The sequence below is a fragment of the Callithrix jacchus genome, chromosome 8 (genome assembly GCF_049354715.1).
Source record: "Callithrix jacchus isolate 240 chromosome 8, calJac240_pri, whole genome shotgun sequence".
Taxonomy (NCBI): domain Eukaryota; kingdom Metazoa; phylum Chordata; class Mammalia; order Primates; family Cebidae; genus Callithrix; species Callithrix jacchus.
Window position 1 is genome coordinate 112321327 of NC_133509.1, and position 22827 is coordinate 112344153.

At 42.3% G+C, this 22827-nt stretch overlaps 2 protein-coding genes and 1 pseudogene across 8 annotated transcripts in view; 2 read left to right on the forward strand and 1 right to left on the reverse strand.

The window, feature by feature from the left end:
- The first annotated feature begins 162 nt into the window (after window positions 1–162).
- Window positions 163–22827, forward strand: part of SAMD15 (sterile alpha motif domain containing 15) — a 63469-nt gene continuing 40804 nt past the window's right edge. For 2 of the 4 annotated variants that reach the window (XM_035261164.3, XM_054240235.2), the window contains exons 1-2: window positions 163–1851; window positions 3428–3526. In XM_035261164.3, the coding sequence (XP_035117055.2) occupies window positions 172–1851; window positions 3428–3526 (1779 nt within the window). In that variant the 5' untranslated portion in view covers window positions 163–171. Of the gene's footprint in view, window positions 1852–3427; window positions 3527–11742; window positions 12007–15555; window positions 16628–22827 lie in introns of those variants that run through there. The other 2 variants (XM_002754154.7, XM_054240233.2) reach the window with 2 other exon arrangements.
- The window catches only part of NOXRED1 (NADP dependent oxidoreductase domain containing 1), a 45126-nt gene continuing 42152 nt past the window's right edge, over window positions 19854–22827 (reverse strand). For 3 of the 4 annotated variants that reach the window (XM_035261175.3, XM_035261177.3, XM_035261176.3), the window contains exon 7: window positions 19854–20215. In XM_035261175.3, the coding sequence (XP_035117066.1) occupies window positions 20041–20215 (175 nt within the window). In that variant the 3' untranslated portion in view covers window positions 19854–20040. The remainder of the gene's footprint in view (window positions 20216–22827) is intronic. The other variant, XR_004730037.3, reaches the window with a different exon arrangement.
- LOC118144996 (small ribosomal subunit protein eS24 pseudogene) lies at window positions 21020–21701 on the forward strand (annotated as a pseudogene).

The following is a 22827-nucleotide window of genomic DNA, read 5'->3' on the forward strand; positions in this document are numbered from 1 at the left end:
GGGGAGGGTTACTACGTGCTTCTGATCGCCGATTTTTAAAGTTAGGGCTTGAAAGAACAAACAAAACCTGGGGAAGAGTCAGGAAGACACTGCCGGAAATCGTGGTATCCATAGAGACGCTATCGGAAGTTAGGGTTGCTAGGAAGCCGCGGAGCGTCCGCTAAGCTGCAAATGGCTGAAGTCCCGGAGGATTATGATTCCGGCCCAGATGAAGATGGAGAGCCGGAGCCTGAGAGACCTGAACTGCCTGGACTTCAGAAATTGTATGAAAATGCCGAACCAGAAACCATGGCAGAGGTAGGCCCGGAGCTACCAGCAGAGATTTACCAAGAGTCACAGCAAGAGACCGAGGAAGAGAACTTTAAAGAGGAGGAGCCCGAGAGTGCTAAGAACGTGCAGCTGAAACCTAGCGGGACGTCGGAGGAAGGAATTGCCAAGGAGTCCAAGAGAGAAGTACCAAGCGAAACTGAACCAGGGATTCCCCAAGAGGTAAAGTCAGAGACGTCCAGAGAGATGAGGGGAGAGTTTTTCAAAGATTTGGAGGCCCCTATGCATGAAAATCATGAAGAGTCAGACCTAGAGCCACCAGAAGAGGCTAACCCAAATGCTACAGAGAATGTGTTCCTAAGGTCAGCTATGGAAACAGATCCAGTGCCATCAACGGAAACCATGTCTGAGGTTTCAGGGGCCACAGTCAGAGAGACAAATTTGGAGTTACTAGAGGAGGAGACTGAACCCGGGGTTCCAGAGGAATCGTTTAGATTGCAACATGAAGAGACAGTTCTAGAGCGTCCAGAGCAGACCAAACTAGATTTTCCAAATGAGAAACCAGGAGAATCACTTGAAGAAATAGATCTTCAGCTACCAAAGATGACCAAACCAGAGATTCCAGAGGAGACACAAATAAAGTCAACTGAGAAGAAAAGGACAGAGCCATCCAAGCAGGCTACACCAGAATTTCCAGAGAAGAAACCAAGAAAGTCTAGTGAGGAGGCAGATCTAGAGCCTCCACAAGAGACTCAACCAGAGGTTCCAGAAGAGATGCAAAGAAAAGCAACTGAGGAGAAAGGGACAGAACTACCCAAGCAGACTAAACTAGACTTTCCAGACCACAAATCAAGAAAATCTACTGATGAGAAAGTTCCTGAGCCACTAGAAGAGATCAAATTAGAATTTCCTGGGGAAAATTCAAGAAAACCAGGTGAGGAAACAATTCTAGAACAATCAGAAATGATGGAACCAGAAGGTCCGGAAGAGATGAGAAAGTCAAATAAGGAAAAAAATCCACAGCCACCAGAGGAGACTGGTCTAGTGCTGCCACAGATCAACCCAGAAGTTGAAGAGAAAACACAAATCAAGCCAACTGAGGAGAAGAATCTAGAGTTACCAGATGAAGCCAAACCAAGAGAGACACATGTAGAATTTTCCAAGGAAGACAGTCCAGAACCAATCAAGTCTAAGTATTCTGTAGAAAAGGCTGAGCTAGAGCACCGTGAGCATAAAAGAGGAAAGTTGTCACTAAGTGATGAATTTAAAAAAGAATATGACTCATTAGGATCTGCCAGAGAAGAATCCATTGGTAAACATTATGAGTTTTCACAACAACGCCAAACATTGCTTGATGTCAGTGAAGAATGCTCACACTCACATCCCTCAGAGTCTCAGACAGAATCAAGTGAGTTTGTTAGTGAAAAGAAAGTCGTAGATTTTTCCCAAGAGTTAAAGGAACTGGTTTCTGAAGATGAAGAAACCCAGCCAGAAAAAAGGACTGACTTACAATTTGAGTATCTTAATTGGGATCCTGAGAAAGTTGCAGAGTGGATTAGCCAGCTAGGCTTCCCTCAATACAAGGTATACAAAAATAAGGTTTTTTGAAATCACATGCTCTCATCCTTCTACCTCTTACTCCTTCTAACCTGGCCCGAGCTCTTATCTCTTTACCAGAAGGAGGATCAAAAAAGTCCTCGGTAGAGGTAGCTTGGATTTTAATTTTGGCCTTGTCACTGATGTATATTTGTATTTTGGGAGAGGAAGGGAGGGTCACATCTGTTGGTTTTTCCTCTTCCTCCTAGTGATTACATTTCTCTGCATTCCTTGAACAAAAGACCAAGAAAAGTATATAGACCTCTTTTCATAGAAAACTGTGTTTTTAAGTAGATTTGGTTCAGGGTAGGTTTCTTGGTACTTTGTCAAGTTGTTTTAGTGGCAGCTCCCTTACTTTGAATTTATACTATTACTCTTTAAAGTGTCTTCCCCAAATATGTCAGGTGTATCATGAGCACTTAAGTGTATTAATTCAAGTTATCCAGTTAATCAAAAATTGTTTTAGTGAAAAGATAGTGTAAGCCTCTTATTTCACTGATGCCAACTAGGTTTAAGGCTACCACAAAACAATACACAATCTGAAACCTTTTGTACCTACTATACTTTTTTTTTTTTTTTTTGAGACGGAGTTTTGCTTTTGTTGCCCAGGCTGAAGTGCAATGGCATGATCTTGGCTCACTGCAACCTCTGCCTCCCGGGTTTAAGCGATTCTCCTGCCTCAGCCTCCCGAGTAGCTGGGATTACAAGCACGTGCCACCATGCCCGGTTAATTTTGTATTTTTAATAGAGATGAGGTTTCTCCATGTTGGTCAGGCTGGTCTCGAACTCCCAACCTCAGGTGATCCTCCTGCCTTGGGCTCCCAAAGTCCTGGGATTACAGGTATGAGCCACTGTGCCCTGCAATACCTGCTATACTTAAAAATGTAATTGAGACATGCAGAAGCACTGGTTGCACCATGCCAGAACAATTAAAGAGCAGTGTAAAATTTAATGAAGAGTTTACATGGAAAAATTGTGCCGTTATTGGGGTAGAAAATAAATTTAAACTACTCAGGAGGCTGTGGCTGGAGGACTGCTTGATCCCAGGAGTTTGAAGCTGCAGTGAGCTGTGACTGTGGCACTGCACTCCAGCCTGGATGACAGAGTGAGACCCTGTCTCTAAAAAAGAAAAAGAAGAATATAATTTTTTTCCTCAGGGTAGAACAAACTTGATTTTTTTGTCTTCCTCCTCTTTCCTCCTTTTCTTCCTTCTATTTGCCGTACATTTTTTTTCTTTCTTTTGAGACGGAGTTTCGCTCTTGTTACCCAGGCTGGAATGCAATGGCACAATCTCGGCTCACTGCAACCTCCGCCTCCTGGGTTCAGGCAATTCTCCTGCTTCAGCCTCCCGAGTAGCTGGGATTACAGGCACGCACCACCATGCCCAGCTAATTTTTTGTATTTTTAGTAGAGAAAGGGTTTCACCATGTTGACCAGGATGGTCTCAATCTCTTGACCTCGTGATCCACCCGCCTCGGCCTCCCAAAGTGCTGAGATTACAGGCTTGAGCCACCACGCCCGGCCACCGTACATTTTTTAAGTGATGTCCGTGTTGTATTGGCAGGAGTGTTTTACCACAAACTTCATCAGTGGCCGAAAACTCATCCACGTGAACTGCTCAAACCTCCCTCAGATAGGGATAACGAACTTTGAGGACATGAAGGTGAGTTGTGTCCCAAGTTTCCGTACAGAGCACTGTAACAGTGCCACCATCTGTCTCAAACCAACCTTTTCTTCCACCAACTTGGCCTCCCATTTCTGTGAAAGGTGTCATAATTTCAATCCCTCAGGCTCACAGTGGTTTCCTCCTCTTTCTCCTTTGATCCCCATAAATATTCCAAGAACTGTTCATTGCTCCTGTGGCACTTACACCCTCTGGCTTTCTTGATTCCCACTTTTCAGACCTGTATGGCCTCATGTCTAGAATACCACAGTGGCCTCCCAATTGTAGCCTCTCTCCACGGGCCCTTTGGATTCAAGGGCCCTCCTTTTATGCTCTCACTTTCCACCTATTTATGTACTATTCAGAAACCTTCTTTGGATCCCTTCTGCTCACCAAGATAGACTCAGCTCCCTAGTTTAGAAGTTAAGGACCTCCACGAGTTCTCTCCCCTACCACTCCTCCACATGAATTTTGTGCTCCAGCCTACCACCAGGTCTAACTCACACCTTCACAAACCTGCTGGTGCGTTCCTCCCTCTCTTTCTCAGTTGCCCCGTCCTCTGTGTTACTAATATGAGTCTTCATCATCCTTCAAGACCAATTCCTCATTTGCATCTCCCCAAGAAGTCTTTCGTAACATTCCCAGTCCACAGTAGCCCCCTCCCAAGTTCTCATGATATTTCATGTCTCTGACACCCATTTGGCACTTACATAACACCATGTGTATTTCGCCTGCTTTGCTGCCTAACTTTGAAACAAGCTACGTTAACCATGGTAAGCCTCAATTTTCTAAGATCTCTAGCACCAGTTCATGATTACACTCCTTTGCATAACGGTTATACAAAGCACCTCCATTTGTAGTGCTTTGCAATTTATAAAGCGTCACAAACATAATCTCATATGTAACCTCTCCTTTAGCACCCCACCCCAGTAACCCTCCAAGAGTGGATAGTTCTTGGCATAATCATGGTTTTGCTCAGCACACCCATGCCCAGAAATGCTCCACCTCAGTGGTTTCCAAACTTGGGTCATCTTCAGAATCAAATGAGATTTTTTTTTTAAATGATTTCTAGGCTTCATCCTCCAAAGATTTTTGAATCATTAGGGCTGAGTAGGCCCTGGAATCGCTTTTCTAGGTGACTCTTCATCAGGCCTTATAACTCCATAATTCCATAAGTCATATGGTTTCTTATTTTCTATAAGAAAAATACATTTGCTAATACCCAAGTCCTTTTACCTGAAACAAGTTATAAGGAAATTTTTAAAATTATTAAACATATAGTTCTAACTGAACATTTAATCTCTTGAATTCTGCTAATAGTTATCCTTTGCCAAGAGCTTACTGTGTTTGGGGCCTCTGGTATGTATTACTTCACTAATCCTCATTTTATAGAAGAGAAAACTGGGGCCCCGAAAGGTGAAACAACTTAACAAGCTATTCAGATAATATGCTGCTTTTTTGTTTTTTGAGACAAAGTCTCACTCTGTCACCCAGGCTGAAGTGCAGTAGTGCAACGTCAGCTCTCTTCGACCTCCGACTCCTGAGTTTAAGCAATTCTCCTGCCTAAGCCTCTCAAGTAGCTGGGACTACAGGTGCATACGATCATGCCCAGCTAATTTTTATATTTTTAATAGAAACAGGGTTTCATTTTATTGGCCAGGCTGGTCTCAAACTCCTGACCTTAAGGCTGATCTGCTGGCCTCAGTCTCCCAAAGTGCTGGAATTACAGGCGTGAGCCACCACGCCTGACCTGTATTCAGATAATAAGCCAGGATTTAAATCCTTCTTATGTGACTTCCCAATCCATGTTCTATTTAAACCACTATACTGTATTGCCTCTCTAAGGGAACATTTTTGTTACCATAAACTTCCATGTACTATAAACATTATGGTAACATTTGTTACCATAAACATTATGATGTAGAAAGGATCGTTTATATTTTATTTTTTGAGACAGAGTCTTTCCCTGTTGCCCAAACTGGAGTGCAGTGGCATGATTTCAGCTCATGGCAACCAACACCTCCCAGGTTCAAATAATCCTCCTGCCTCAGCCTCCCAAGTAGCTGGGATTACAGGCCCATGCCACCATGTCTGGCTAATTTTTGTATTTTTACTGGAGACGGGATTTCACCATGTTAGCCAAGCTGGTCTTGACCTCCTAACCTCAAGTGATCTGCCTGCCTCAGCCTCCCAAAGTGCTGGGATTACAGGCATGAGCCACTGTGCCTGGCCTGGATCATTTATTATATATTTGTATTTCCAACCATGCCCTCACTTAGCAACCAAGTACTGCCAGATAAATATCTTGTTCTTTTTATGTTTAAGATGATACAGCTGTGTTTATGAACTCTAATTTCTACTTAAGGTATAATGAATTTTCTAAATAAAAATATGGAACAGGCTGCTCTGCCCATGGAGCAGCCATATTCCTTGACTTTCTTAATAAACTTGCTTTCCCTTTAAAAAAAAAATAAGGAACAGAATTAGCAAATAGTAACCTGTCAAATACCTGGAACATTTATGTACCAAGAATTTCAGCTTTTTATGACAAGAAGGCATTTTTAAGAGCGAATTCATTTAGCTCCCTTGGTTCTATTTCCAAAAGTACAATATCAACATGCAATAATAAAAATTCTATTTATGCTTTTTCTTATCATGCAAGACACAAGAGGTTTTAAAAATCTTCTGAAATCCTCAAGAGTAAATGATGGTTTTGTAAAAAAGTAAAAGTGATCTGTCCTTATATCCAAGAAGTTTGAATAAGCAAACTTTGAGATACTTATTATTACAGTCACCTCACACAAATGTGGCCTTCCCTTGAGGTCACTAAAGTAACAGAAAGACCAAGACATTCAAAGGTTTGTTAGATAAGCTTTGCTTGACACTTAGACCCATATTTTTAAAAAGCTGATTATGGCCAGGCCTGGTGGCTCACGCCTATAAATCCCAGCACTTTGGGAGGCCAAAGAAGGTGGATCACCTGAGGTCAGGAGTCCACGTGGCCAACATGGCAAAACTCCTTCTCTACTAAAAATACAAAATAAAAAAATTAGCCAGGCATGGTGCATGCCTGTAGTCCCAGCTACTTGAGAGGCTGAGGTAGGAGAATCACTTGAACCCAGGAGGCAGAGGTTGCAGCGAGCCAAGATCATGCTCTCCACAATCTGCACTCCAACCTGGGTGACAGAGTGAGACTCAGTCTCAACAAAAACAAAAAAAACACTGATTATGCTCTAAGACACAGCTAACTTCAAAGTGATCATATGTGAACTCAAGTATGCTGTAGCTATCATCCTTAATGTCATACAAAGCTGTTTTTTTTTTTTGAGATGGAGTTTCGCTCTTGTTGCCCAGGCTGGAGGCTAGAGTACAGTGGTGTGATCTCAGCTCACTGCAACCTCTGCCTCCCAGGTTCAAGTGATTCCCCTGCCTCAGCCTCCTGAGTAGCTGGCATTAAAGGTGCCCACCACCACACCTGGCTAATTTTTTGTATTTTTAGTAGAGACAAGGTTTCACTATGTTGGCCAGGCTGGTCTTGAACTCCTAACCTCAGGCGATCTACCTGCCTCGGCCTACCAGAGTGCTGGGATTGCAGGTGTGAGCCACCATGCCTGGCCTATAAGAACCTTTTAAAATCTCTCCATTGTACTTATAGCACCTAGTACACCTAAAATTTATCCCGTAACAACAGTTAAACTAGAGTATAGTTATCTTTTTCATGCTAAGTCTCCCATATCATCATTTATGGACTTTTGGGAGGAGAGAAGGAAGAAAGGAAGAGCAGATTGCTTGAGAGTACAGAATTCTAGACAGGCTGCTAAGAATTTGAACAACACTGCCACTGTGCACCCCCTACAAAAGCCTTGCAGTTAATGTATGGCCATTTTCTGCTGTCTTCAAAGCTCCCTTTCACTTCCTTAATTTTTTAATTATTCATGCTTCATTTGCAGAAATAACTTGCTGTTCCTTTGTCCTTAGTGCAGCATACCAAGATGACCAGAAAAGAGCAAAATCTGTGTATGAGACTGGTGAGGAGTGCAGGAGAAAAGAAGCACTCATTCTCCTTTCCCCACTGGCCAAGGAAGTGCTCCAATCCACTGTCCTGTATCCCATTTGCAGTTGGTAAAAAGAGAGAGAAAGTCAATCTTAGTTATTCTAAGGACAACCTAGACAAGCTAGCATTATACTTGCTTCATTTTTCTCTTAGAAAATAATTCTTAAGGCCCAGGCACAGTGACTCACACCTGTAATCCCAGCACTTTGGGAGGCTGAGGTGGGTGGATCACGAGGTCAGGAGTTCAAGACCAGCCTGGACAACATAGTTAAACCCCGTCTCTACTAAAAATATATTTAAAAGTTAGCTGGGAGTGGTGGCAGGCCCCTGTAGTCCCAGCTACTTGGGAGGCTGAGGGAGGAGCTTGAACCTGGGAGGCAGAGGTTGCAGTGAGCCAAGATTGCACCACTGCACTCCAGTGTGAGTGACACAGCCAGACTCTGTCTCAAAAAAAAAAAAAAAGCAAAGCAAAGAATTATTAAAATATAAAATATTTTTATTCACTGTATCACATGAACAAAAGAATTTTGTGATAAATATTTGAAGAACCTTGATGAGTACTTATTGCTGTTATATACATGATTTTATAATATAAAGGATAGCCTTATATGCTTTATAGTATCTCAGCAGTTTTACTACACTTGCATTGTTGCAAATGATTTAAATAGCACAGATTTTCATAACAACCTGTCAGCAGTTGAGTATCATTAGACAAAAATATTTTTATTTTTAAAAATCCTTTTAGTTTTCAAATAATTTCAGTGTTACAGAAGAATGACAAAATTAGTACAGAGAATTCTGGTACACTCTTAACCCAGTTTACCCTAAGTTAACATCTTAGGCAACAATAGTGCATTTATCAAAACTAAGAAATTAATGTCAGTATATTAAACTACAGACGTTATTCAGATTTCCGAAGATTTCCCACTGATAAATGATTTTTTGTTCCAGTATCCAGGATTTGCACTTGGCTGTCATGTTTCCTGGGTCTCCTCTAATAGATGACAGTTTTTTGATCTTTGTCTTTCATGATCTTGACACTTTTCTTGAAGAGTAGTGATCAGGTATTTTTGTAGATTTCCCTCAATTTTAGTTTGTCTTGTCTTTCCCATTATTAGACTGGACTTGGGGTAAAACAGTCACAGAGGTGATGAGCACCTCTCATCTCATCATATCAGGAGGTCCATGATAGCAACATGATTTATTGCTGGAAACATTAACCTCATCACTTGGTTAAGGTGCTATCTGTCAGGTATCTTTGCTATCAAGTTACCATGTTTCCCTTTACAAATTCTGCTCATTCAAAATGAGCTGCTAAGTCCAGCCCACATTTAAGGAAAAGGGAAAGCAAATTCCATCTTCTGGAGGGAGGGGTATCAAAGAGTTTCTGGACATACAGTAGAAGTACCACAGTGATAAATATATTAGTGAAGATAGTTTGAAGCTATGCAAATAATCTGTTTCCCCTTAGAGTTTTGCCCACTGTTTCCCTTAGTTCTTCTATGTTTAATTGGAGCTCTTCTGTAAGGAATTCTTCTACATTTAATTGTCCTCTCCTGTTTTTTAATCTACTCAGCCATTGATATTAGTATGGACTTAAGGATATTTATTTTTTGGGGTTATAACCCAGTGCTATTGCTATTTGTTTTGTTGCTCAAATTGTGCCATCTTTCACCACTGGGAGCTCTTTTAAATTGGCTCCTGTGGCTTTTTGACATGTCCTCCCCCTTTTTTTAAAGCATCTCCATACCTTCTGGCACTACAAGCTGCTTCAGGCTCATCTTGTATTTTTCCTGTTGCAGCCCTACAATCAGCCATGTCTCTAAGGAGCCCTGGTTGATTTTATCAGAGCATGATATTTAGAAACCAAGACATGGACACTAGTTGTGCTTGTTGCTACTGAGTGTCACTGCTTCTATGCATTCTTTTTTTTTTTTTTTGAGATGGAGTTTCACTCATTACCCAGGCTGGAGTGTGATGGCGCAATCTCAGCTAACCACAACCTCCGCCTCCTGGGTTCAGGCAATTCTCCTGCCTCAGCCTCCTGAGTAGCTGAGATTACAGGCACGCGCCACCATGCCCAGCTAATTTTTTGTATTTTTAGTAGAGACGGGGTTTCACCATGTTGACCAGGATGGTCTCGATCTGTTGACCTCGTGATCCACCCGCCTCGGCCTCCCAAAGTGCTGGGATCACAGGCTTGAGCCACCATGCCCAGCCCCACTTCTATGCATTCTTAACAGAAAGATCTAGGAAATAAATGTATATCTACTAACCCATGTGTACACAAATATCTTTCTTATTTCTGTATCCATCTCTGTATATACATATGTAAAATAAGCATGGGTTCAGCCTGGGCAACATAATAAGACCCATGTCTACAAAAAAGTTAAAAGTTACCTGGGCATGGTGGTACACACCTGCAGCCCCAGATACCTGATAGGCTGAGGTGGGAGGATCACTTGAGCTCAGGAGGCAAGGCTGCAGTGAGCTGTGATTGCGCCATTGCATTCCAGCCTGGGCAGCAGAGTGGGACCCTGTCTCAAATACATAAAATAAAAAATAAAATAAGCATGAGATAATATTAATCTCTCTGGCCGGGGGCGGTGACTCACTGCCAGCACTTTGGGAGGCTGAGGCGGTTGGATCACCTGAGGTCAAGAGTTCAAGACGAGCCTGGCCAATATGGTGAAACGCCGTCACTATTAAAAATACAAAAAATTAGCCAGACATTATGGTGCACACCTGTAATCCTAGCTACTGGGGAGGCTGAGGCAGGAGAATTGCTTGAACCTGGAAGGCGGAGGTTTCTGTGAGCTGAGATGGTGCCACTACACTCCAGCCTGGATGACAGAGTGAAACTCTGTCTCAAAAAAAAAAAAAAAAAACAGAAAACCTGATCTCTCTGATCCCTCTAGTCTAAAAGCACAGAGTTCATTCTAGCCTTTCCATCCTTCCTATTCCCCATGCCCCTTGCCTGTTAATAGCTACTTCTTCTGGCATTGAGAAACTTGACTCTCCTCATATGTAAATGTTTCCCTATGAAAAACAGATTTACCAAATAGAGTTCGGTGTTTGTGTACAGCTGTTTCTGTCTTTAGCCTTACAATATCTAAACAAAGCACTGTTTTCTTAAAGTTATAGGTCAGCTCCCCATCCATGTCAGTGAGATTATGTCTTACTCTATAATACAGTTAGATTCATTTGTCCACAGCCTTTATTCTATCTGGATTACCCCAACCTTCTGGGTTTTCTTCTTTTTTTCTGAGGCAAGGTCTTGTAACCCAGGCTGGAGTGCAGTGGTGCAATCTCAGCTCATTGTAGCCTCTGCCTCCCAAGCTCAAACAGTCCTCCCACTTCAGCCTCCTGGGTAGCTGGGACTACAGCCACACACCACTATATCCATCTAATTTTTGTACTTTTTTAGCAGGGTAGAGTCGGGATTTCACTATGTGAAAGACCAGGCGGGTCTTTAACTCCTGAGCTCAAGCAATCCACCCACCTTAGCCTCCCAAAGTGCTGGGATTACAGGCATGAGCCATTGCGCCCGGCTTCTCTTCCTAATTTTTTAAAAGTTTGCATGCAGTAAAACCATTTTTTGTTGTGTGTAGTTCTGTGGGTTTTGACAAATGCATGCAGTCATGTATCCACCACCAGAGAACCATACAGAACAATTCTGTCACTCTAGAATTTCCCTCGTATTCAGCCCATCCCTTTACCCTAATCCCTAGTCTGTGATATCACATAAGTGGAATAAAATAATACATATTCTTTGGGTCTGGCTTCCTTCCCTTAGCAAAATGCATTTAAGATTAATCCATGTTGTTAGATGAATCAACAAGGAGATTTTAAGGAGACTATAGATGTGCTTTAATAATGCTGGTATAGGCTGGCTGCAGAGGCTTGGACCTGTAATCTCAGCTATTCCAGAGGCTGAGGTGGGAGGAAGGCCTGAGCTCAGGAGTTTGAGGCTGCAGGGAGCTATGGTCATGTCACTGCACTCCAGCCTGGGCCACAGAGGGAGACCTCATCTCTGACATAATAATAATAATAATAATAATAATAATAGTAGTAGTAGTAGTACTATAGATGATTCATATTTTATTTTTTATTTTCATTTATTTATTTATTTTGAGACAGAGTTTTTGCTCTTGTTTCCCAGGCTGGAGTGCAATGGTGCAATCTCGGCTCACCGCAACCTCCGTCTCCTGGGTTCAAGCCATTCTCCTGCCTCGGCCTCCTGAGTAGCTGGGACTACAGGCATGCACCACCATGCTCAGCTAATTTTTGTATTTTTTAGTAGAGACAGGGTTTCACCATGTTGACCGGGACTGCGATCTCTTGACCTCGTGATCCACCGGTCTCGGCCTCCCAAAGCGCTGGGATTATAGGCGTGAGCCACCGCGCCCGGCCTATGGTTCATATTTTAACCACAACAATTATGACTTTGTCCTTAGGTTTAGATCATATAAATTATAGGTTCCAATTATAAAAATATGCATTGTTACATACTATGAGGTAACAAACAATACACAATAAATTGGTAATGAAGCAAAACCATCAGTAGTTCACAAAAGAACCAGAAGCCTTTGAAAACAATGATTGATACAATTACAGTGATAATATAGTAATAATGATCTTCTTGAAAACTAAAGGCATTTCAAGTAACTGGTTGAGGCCATGTGAAGGGGGTGTTCTGCAGTGATACCAAGCACTGAGTATAAGCTTCCACCTTAGAATGTAGAATTAAGAATCCTTAGAAAATGAATAATCCTCACAAATACCTATTTCCAGTAATTTTTACTAACTCAAGTAATTTACTAGTAAGTTTCTCTAAGTCAGGCAAAAATAAAGTCTGTTGCTTGTTTGTTCATCAGAACCAAAGAGGATGAGCACAGTAGCTCACACCTGTAATCCCAGCACTTTTGGGGGCTGAAGTAGGAGGATTGCTTGAGCCCAGGAATTCAAGACCAGCCTGGGCAATATAGTGAGACCCCAGCTCTATAAAAAATATTTTAGGCCAGGTGCGGTGCACGCCTGTAATCCCAGCACTTTGGGAGGCCAAGGTGGGCTGATTACCTGAGGTCAGGAGTTTGAGACCAGTCTGCCCAACACGGTGAAACCCCGTCTCTACTAAAAACACAAAAAATTAGCCTGGTGTAGTGGCAGGTACCTGTAATCCCAGCTACTAGGGAGGCTGAGACAGGAGGAATCACTTGAACCCGGGAGGTAGGGGTTGCAGTGAGACAAGATTGCGCCATTGCACTCCAGCCTGGATGACAAGAGTGAAACTCCATCTAAAAAAAAAAAATTGTTTAAATTAGCCAGGTGTGGTGACACATGCTTGTAGTCCCAGCTGCTCAGCAGGCTGAGGTGGGAGGATCACTTGAGCTCAGGAGGTCAAGGCTGCAGTGAGCTATGATCGTGCCATTGCACTCCGGCCTGAGTGACAGAGCGAGACCCTGTCTCAATAACTGAAGAAAGAACTTACAGCTTTAGTTCAATCTGTCGCTTGTCAGAGGAACTTCTTGTTTCATTATGAACTTCAGACACGTTTTTAAAAATCACTGAATAGGAGGAGGTCAGATTATATTTATTGATTTCAGTGCTAAGTGCAATGAATAGCTTTCTAATACTTTTTTAATTTCTTTTTTATGAAATTGTTATTTTTATGAAGAAACCCCTCTCTTCTCTCTAAGCACCAAGAGTCATAAAAAAAAAAAATCAGTTCTCTCAGAATGTCTTCCAAAGTAAATAAAGAGTTAAAAAACAAAAAAAAGGAAAAACATATTATTTGCTGTTATAGCACAAAAAAGGGAGTGTGAGTAGATATATATATGTATATACACACATATATATACTCCCTTTCAAAAACAAACAGAAGTCCCCAGAACACATGAATGTGCCTGAGCGGCTGGCTCACACTTGTAATCTTAACACTTTGGAGTATGAGGTAGGATAATCACTTGAATCCAAGAGTTTGAGACCAACTGGGGAACATGTCGAAACCCCATCTCTACCCAAAAAAAAAAAAAAAAAAAAATTAGCTGGGTATGGTGTCATGCACCTGTAGTCTTAGCTACTTGGGAGGCTCAGGCAGGAGAATGGCTTGGGCCTAGGAGTTCAAGGCTACAGAGAGCTATGATCATACCACTGCACTCCAGCCTGTGTGACAGAGCAAGACCCTACCTGTCTCAATAAATAAATAAATACACATGAATGTGCAGGGAACACTTCATGTCTGCATTACAATATTGTACGAAACAGTAGTGAATCCTCTCAGCCCGCAGTAGGCACATAGCTCTTTTTGTTAATGGTGAATGTGTACATTACTGCAGTGTACCTCCTGGGAACACCATCTCTGAACCTCAGGGAATGTGTGAAATAACGTTTTCTATTCAGGGCATTGGAAAGGAGAATCAGGGTGCTTGCCTTGGCAGCACGTATACTAAAGGAGAATTCAGGGTGAGGTGCTTACTGAACAAGGTACACACATAGAAGCATGCATCACAAACAAGAACTCTTAGAAGCTACCTGTTCATGTGTTTTGTTTGTTTGTTTGTTTTTGGAGACAGGGTCTTGCTCTGTCACCCTGGCTGGAGTGCAGTGGCTCAATCTCGGCTCACTGCAACCTCTGCCTCCTGGGTTCAAGTGATTCTCCTGCCTCAGCCTCCCAAGTAGCTGGGACTACAGGCATGTGTCACCACACCTGGCTAATTTTTTGTATTTTTGGTAGAGACAGCATTTCACCATGTTAGCCAGGATGGTCTCAATCTCCTGACCTCGTGATCCACCCATCTTGGCCTCCCAAAGTGCTGGGATTATAGACTTGAGCCACCGCACCCAGCCAATTTTTTTTTTGAGATGGAGTTTCGCTCTTGTTGCCCAGGCTGGAGTACAATGGCGAAACCTTGGCTCATTGCAACCTCTGCCTCCCAGGTTCAAGTGATTCTTCTGCCTCAGTCTCCTGGGTAGCTGGGATCACAGGCGCCTGCCACCTCTCCTGGCTAATTTTTGTATTGTTAGTAGAGATGGAGTTTCACTGTGTTGGCCAGGCCGGTCTCAAACTCCTGACCTTAGGTAATACACCCACCTCAGCCTCCCAAATTGCTGAGATTACAGGTATGAGTCACCATGCCCAGCCCTGAGTTATATATTTTTTTAATGGAGACAGGGTTTCATTATATTGGCCAGGCTGGTCTCAAACTCCTGACCTCGTGATCTGCCCGCCTCGGCCTTCCAATGTGCTGGGATTACAGGCATAAGCCACCTCACCCAGCCTGACCTACTCTAATTTTTTTTTTTTTTTTTTGAGAAGGAGACACTGTTGCTTAGGCTAGAGTACAGTGGCATGATCTTGGCTCGCTGCAACCTCCACCTCCTGGGTTCAAGTGATTCTACTGCCTCAGCCTCCCAAGGTGGGACTAGGTGTGCGTCACCATGCTGGGCTAATTTTAGTAGAGACGGGGGTGTCACCATATTGGCCAGGCTGGTCTTGAACTGCTGACTTCATGATTCATCTGCTTTGGCCTCTCAAAGTGCTGGGAATACAGGTGTGAGCCACTGCACCTGGCCTATAATTTTTTTTTTAACTGTACGTTAATGAGCCCCTTATAGACAAGTTATTTAATAACCTTCCCAGAGATAGTCATGGCTCCTAATCTGAATGTATTATCTGCTCTTATGCTTGGTCAAATTGCTCAGCAGAAAGAAAGAAGTGAACCCATCTGTGGCCATCTGATGCAAAGGCCTAGAAATCTTAAATGGTACTTTAAAAAGGACAATAAATCATGTGACATTTAAGAACTTGGTTTTGGTAAGGCTAGACTAGTAAGCCTATGCATTTATTTCATTATTTTATTTCCCCTTAGAAATAAGGAGTTAACATTCAAGAGGCTCAGAAAACAAATAAACCTTCTTTGATCTGGTTGTTTTTTCAGGTTAGTCTGATTAAAAAATTATCCTTGCATTTCAGGCAATTTCTCAGCATACACGGGAGCTCCTGGAAATCGAAGAGCCATTATTCAAACGCTCCATCAGCCTTCCCTATAGGGATATTATTGGCTTGTATTTAGAGCAAAAAGGTCATACTGGGATAAAATCTGATTCTTTGACTTTATCTGAATTTGTCAAAGCAACAGGATTACAGGATTATGCTCCAGAAATAACTGCCCCTGAAGAGGAAGAGGAATTACCTTACATTGAACCATAGCAGGAAACCGCTTCACATAGCTTGAAAGATCAAACTAAATTACTTGAGGGAAGAGGTATGGCCTTTTTTGGTTTTTCTTTTTCTGCTTTTTTTTTTTTCTTGAGATGGAGTCTCACTCTGTTGCCCAGGCTAGAGTGTAATAGCATGATCTCAACTCACTGCAACCTCTGCCTCCCGGGTTCAAGCAATTCTCCTGCCTCAACCTCTGGAAGAGCTGGGATTACAGGCACTCACCACCATGCCCAGCTAATTTTTGTATTTTTAGTAGAGATGAGATTTCACCATGTTAGCCAGGCTGGTCTTGAACTCCTGATCTCAGCTAATCCACTCGCCTCAGCCTCTCAAAGTGCTGAGATTACAGGCATGGGCCACTGCACCCGGCCCCTTTTTCTCCTTTTCATTAAGGATCAGAGTTAGAACTGCTGGCTCCATTCCTAGTTGTGTCTCTGACTTAGGCACCTTCCCTTCGTTTTTCAATTTAACCCCTTGTTAAAACAAAGATAGTAATGCTTATCTTTCTGGGTAATTATAAGAATTCCTGGCCAGGCGCGGTGGCTCAAGCCTGTAATCCCAGCACTTTGGGAGGCCGAGGCGGGTGGATCACGAGGTCAAGAGATCGAGACCATCCTGGTCAACATGGTGAAACCCCGTCTCTACTAAAAATACAAAAAATTAGCTGGGCATGGTGGCACATGCCTGTAATCCCGGCTACTCAGGAGGCTGAGGCAGGAGAATTGCCTGAACCCGGGAGGCGGAGGTTGCAGTGAGCCGAGATCGCGCCATTGCACTCCAGCCTGGGTAACAAGAGCGAAATTCCGTCTCAAAAAAAAAAAAAGAATTCCTGAGCCGGGCAAAGTGGCTCACACCTATAATTCTAGCAATTTGGGAGGCTGGGACGGGCATATCACCTGAGGTCAGGAGTTCAAGACCAGCCTGGCCAACAAGGCGAAACCCCGTCTCTACTAAAAAATACAAAAATTAGCTGAGCATGGTGGCACATGCCTGTAGTCCCAGCTACTCAAGAGGCTGAGGCAGAAGAATCACTTGAACCTGGAAGGCTACTGTACACCAGCCAGGGAGACAGAGCAAGATACTGTGTCAAACAAACAAAACAAAATTCCTGGAAAATTCTACGAATGCACCTGGTAGTAGGAACATGTTGGGGAAATATAATTAAAAATAAAATCGCCTACCAACTCCAGAGAAATAATTCTCTCCACAAATGCAGAAAAGAAACGATTGTTATTCTTGAATAAGCATTAAACTATGATGCATGTCACCAGCAAGCTGCTGAAGAGATTGCAAAGACAAATCTCACCCTTTTAGATGGCAGGGCAGATATAATCCATGACATACATGTTAATTATCTGTATCCAAAAGAAAAATAAATCTTCTGTCCTGACAACAAACAGAAGTTACTACTTGGAGCCAGGGACTTAGGCTAAACTCCCACAGAGATAGGGAGGCAAGGTACCAACCTCCTTAGCGCTCATGTTTTAAAGCGATATCTCCAAGGCCTCCAAAAAAGGGACTGTTCTGGGGTATAAAAGGGCTAGAGATTTATTCAGCTTTTTAAAAGATTTACATACATCTCAAGGACACAGTAAAAGGATTTACAATGACAGGTTCTCTAAAGAAAATGTTTTTGTTGTTTATTTTTTTGAGACAGTCTTACTCTGTTGCCCAGATTGGAGTGCAATGGTGCAATCTTGGCTGACTGCGACCTCCACCTACTGGGTCCGAGTGATTCTCCTCCCTCAGCCTCTTGAGTAACTAGGATTACAGGCATGAGCCACCACACCTGGCTAATTTTTTTGTATTTTTAGTAGAGATGGGGTTTCACCATGTTGGCCAGGCTAGTCTCAAACTCCCAGCCTCAAGAGATCCTCCTGCTTTGGCCTCCGAAAGTCTGGGGATTACAGGAATTGAGCCACTGCTCCCACCCTAAAGGAAATGTTTTCTTTTTTAATTATATATATATATATTTTAAAGACGGGGTTTCACCATGTTGGTCAGGCTGATCTTGAACTCCCAACCTCAGGCGATCCACCCACCTTGGCCTTCAAAGTGCTTGGATTACAGGGATGAGCCACCGCTCCCGGCCAGGAAATGTTTTAAGAAAAAAAGTGGGTAAGTTCTCTGTTCCTTTTGGCATCAGGGAAAATTAAATTTAAAAATTTTTTTAGATACGTATATATCTAAATATGTAAATATCTAAACGTGGCTTAGCACTATGAAATAGGTTCTGTGGTTTGTCTTCAAGGCTCTTTTATGTGGTACTTTCCAAATTTTTTGTTTTCCTTTTTGTGGAGAACGGGGTCTCGCTATATTGCCCAGGCAGGTCTCGAACTCCTTGGCTCAAGCTATCCTCCTGCCTCTGCCTCCCTAAGAGCTGGGATTACAGGCATGAGCCACAGCGCCTGGCTCCAGATCTTTATAACATAAAATTTAGGTTAGAGTCTACCCACGACTGGACTTCTCAAAAGAAATTATAAGCCGGGCACAGTGGATCACGCCGGTAATCCCAGCACTTTGGCCATTCCAGGCAGATCACTTAGGTCAGGAGTTTGAAACCAGCCTGGCCAACATGGTGAAATCCCATCTCTACTAAAAATACAAAAATTAGACAGGCTTGGTAGCTGGCACCTGTAAACCCAGCTACTCGGGAGGCTGAGGCAGGAGAATCACTTGAACCCAGGAGGTGGAGGTTGCAGTGAGCCAAGATTGCACCACTGAACTCTAGCCTGGGCGACAGAACAAGACTCCATCTCAAATAAATAAATGAAAGGAAGAAAAGGAAGGAAGGAATTATAAAATTATTTCTTGTTACCTAATAGCTCTAGTTCCCCTCTAGTATTACAGATTTTGACCTCACATTTTAATCCTGAAAACAACCATGGGGCTAACACAGTCCTGAAGGACAGTGATGGACCTTCTCCCGCTCCCTACACCTGAATAGTAAACGATATGTTTTTCTGTTTTTCCACTGAGAGACATGAGTGCCTCAGATTAATATTCATGCCGATATTTGTTAATATTTGATGATAAACCTAATATTTTCCCAAATTGGACTAACAAAATTTCATCAGAAACCATTCTAACACCATGTCATTGCATTTGCCTGGCTCACCATTATGTAAAAAAAAACCAAAATGTAAATGATTCACCTGAGACCATGGTGATTTACATGTGTAGTGAATGGTTTTGTTCAAAACCCTTTAGCATTTAGCAAAGAGTGGTTATGTTCTATGACAGAACATAGGGATAGCCCTGTTGTTTTCAACTCTTATAATTGACAAAAAGAATTTGTAAAACATAAAGGAAATCAACAAATTTGCAGTATAGATCTATATTTTGCAAAATGAGTTTTAGCCCATTAAATACCAGGTTTTTCATGATTTAAATGGGAATAGCTGTAAATAAGATAGTGCCAGAACACTCATATACAGTTAAAAGAAGCATGATATAGGCCGGGCGCGGTGGCTCAAGCCTGTAATCCCAGCACTTTGGGAGGCTGAGGCGGGTGGATCACGAGATCAAGAGATCGAGACCATCCTGGTCAACATGGTGAAACCCCGTCTCTACTAAAAATACAAAAAATTAGCTGGGCATGGTGGCGCGTGCCTGTAATCCCGGCTACTCAGGAGGCTGAGGCAGGAGAATTGCCTGAACCCGGGAGGCGGAGGTTGCAGTGAGCAAGATCGCGCCATTGCACTCCAGCCTGGGCAACAAGAGCGAAACTCCGTCTGAAAAAAAAAAAAAAAAAGAAGCATGATATAAGTCATAATTCAATTAAGATGGTTTACATTTACTTCTCTATCCGAAATTGTGAGAAAATCAAACTGTCTTTTTCCAGCTGCCTATTGCTGGCAAATGGATTGGAACTTGATTTATTGGAAAAGAAGCTGCAGTATGTAATTGTCTTAAAACTTATAACATTATAACTTCCTGAATTTTAGAAGAGAAATAATTTGTATTAACAAGGCTTTTCTGTAGGAGCTGCTTCCTTAAGTTAGGTTGTGTAGTTTCAGTAGTTGATTCTGAAAGCCAGACACATATTGATGGATAGGAGTACTTGTTTTATTCTACATTTTAAAGAGTCATCAGTACAGTTGTATAATTCCTGATCTCTATCATGTGGCAAACACAATACAGTCACAAGACTCCCACTGTCAACTGTGATAATCAGGGCACAACCATTGTAGAGAAAATCTGTGAGTGGGAAAAAATCCTGATTCCTGACTTCTCTCATTGGGAGGGATAGCCTGTGGAAATGACTGGCTGTTCGTTGGTTAGGGAGATGCCAAATGAATCACAGTATAGACGGGTAAGGTGGTCTTGGAGAAGAGGACTGCTTGAGAGATGCTGGCTAAAGGGAGTTGCCTTGAGTTGCACAGCAGTCAGATCAAACCAGGGGAAAGGCCTGAAGTGAAAAAAAATATATTGTTACTTTTTTATGTCTGTTCAGTATATCTGATTTGGCTGTTAAACACATCTTTTAAAGAAAGTTTTCCTCATAACCTTTTCATAAACTAGAAATATTCATGCCTTTTCGTAAACTAGAAATTCAGTTAGAACTATTCAATGTGTAGAGTTAAGTGTACCTAATGGTGATTTTTCACACTTACATACATTTCTCTAAGTGCATTTGGAGAGGCATTCATTAGAGAATTATTATAATATTGATGTTGATACCCTTTGCAGAATATTTTTCTTGAATTTAGAAAGAACATAAATTAAGCAAGGAAGAAGTCTAATTGCTTTTAAGATACCCTCTCTAGTTGGCTGGGTGCAGTGGCTCGTGCCTATAATCTAGCACTTTGGGAGGCCAAGGCAGCAGGATCACTTGAAGCCAGGAGCTTGAGACCAGCCTGGACAATATAGTGACACTCCATCTCTACAAATTAAAAAAAAATAATAAGCTGGGTGTGGTGGGGCACACCTGTAGTCCCAGCTACTCAGGAGCCTTAAGGTGGGAGATTGCTTGAGTCCAGCAGGTCAAGGCTGCAATGAGCTGTGATCACTAGCCTGGCCTACAGAGTGAGACCCCCATCTCTAAAAAAAGAGAGAGAGAGGGAGGAAAGTTAATATGCAAATGAATACCAACAGGACAACGATAAATAGTCTGTAGTGTAATTCAAGTTAAAAAGCCTTAAAACATAGAATTTCCATATTTTTCAAAAGATCAGCAGAGCCAGGCATGATGGTACCCACCTATAGTCCCAGTTGCTCAGGAGGCTGAGAAAAGAGGATTGCTTGAGCCCAGGAGTTCAAAGTCAGCCTGGGCAACATAGCAAGACCCTGTCTCTTAAAAAAAAATCATTTTCCTCCCCGGCTGTCTAAGGATAGGAGGATAGGCCGCCATCATGAACAACACAGTAACTATCCACACTAGAAAGTTCATGACCAACTGACTACTTCAGAGGAAACAAATGGTCATTGATGTCCTTCACCTCGGGAAGGCACCAGTGCCTAAGATAGAAATTCGGGAAAAACTAGCCAAAATGTACAAGACCACACTGGATGTCATCTTTGTATTTGGATTCAGAACTCACTTTGGTGGTGGCAAGACAACTGGCTTTGGCATGATTTATGATTCCCTGGATTATGCAAAGAAAAATGAACCCAAACATAGACTTGCAAGACATGGCCTGTAGGAGAAGAAAAAGACCTCAAGAAAGCAGTGAAAGGAACGCGAGAACAGAATGAAGAAAGTCAGGGGGACTGCAAAGGCCAATGTTGGTGCTGGCAAAAAGCCGAAGGAGTAAAGGTGCTGCAATGATGTTATCTATGGCCGTTGTGGATTTTTCACAAGAAGCTTAATAAACCAAAAACTTTCAGACCAATGGAACAGAACAGAGGCATTGGAGGCAACACAGCATATCTACAACCATACAATCTTTGATAAACCTGACAAAAACAAGCAATGGGGAAAGGACTCCCTGTTTAATAAATGGTGTTGGGAAATCTGGCTAGCCATGTGCAGAAAGCAGAAACTGGACCCCTTCCTGACACCTTACACTAAAATTAACTCCAGATGGATTAAAGACTTAAACATAAGACCTGGCACCATAAAAACGCTAGAAGAAAATCTAGGCAAAACCATTCAGGACATAGGAGTAGGCAAGGACTTCATGACCAAAACACCAAAAGCATTGGCAACTAAAGCCAAAATAGACAAATGGGACCTGATCAAACTCCACAGCTTCTGCACGGCAAAAGAAACAGTCACTAGAGTGAATCAACAACCAACAGAATGGGAAAAAAAATGTTTGCAGTTTACCCATCTGACAAAGGGCTGATATCCAGAATTTACAAAGAACTCAAACAAATTTACAGGAAAAAAACAAACAAGCCCATTCAAAAATGGGCAAAGGATATGAACAGACACTTTACAAAAGAAGACATACATGAGGCCAACAAGTATATGAAAAAATGCTCATCATCACTGGTCATTAGAGAGATGCAAATCAAAACCACATTGAGATACCATCTCACTCCAGTTAGAATGGCGATCATTAAAAAATCTGGAGACAACAGATGCTGGAGAGGATGTGGAGGAATAGGAACACTTTTACACTGTTGGTGGGAGTGTAAATTAGTTCAACCATTGTGGAAGACAGTGTGGCGATTCCTCAAGGCCTTAGAAATAGAAATTCCATTTGACCCAGCAATCCCATTACTGGGTATATATCCAAAGGACTATAAATCATTCTACTATAAGGACACATGCACACGAATGTTCACTGCAGCACTGTTTACAATAGCAAAGACCTGGAACCAACCCAAATGCCCATCCATGATAAACTGGATTGGGAAAATGTGGCACATATACACCATGGAATATTATGCAGCAATCAAAAAGGATGAGTTTGTGTCCTTTGTAGGGACATGGATGAATCTGGAGAACATCATTCTCAGCAAACTGACACAAGAACAGAAAATGAAATACCGCATATTCTCACTCATAGGCGGGTGATGAAAAATGAGAACACATGGACACAAGGAAGGGAGTACTACACGCTGGGGTCTACT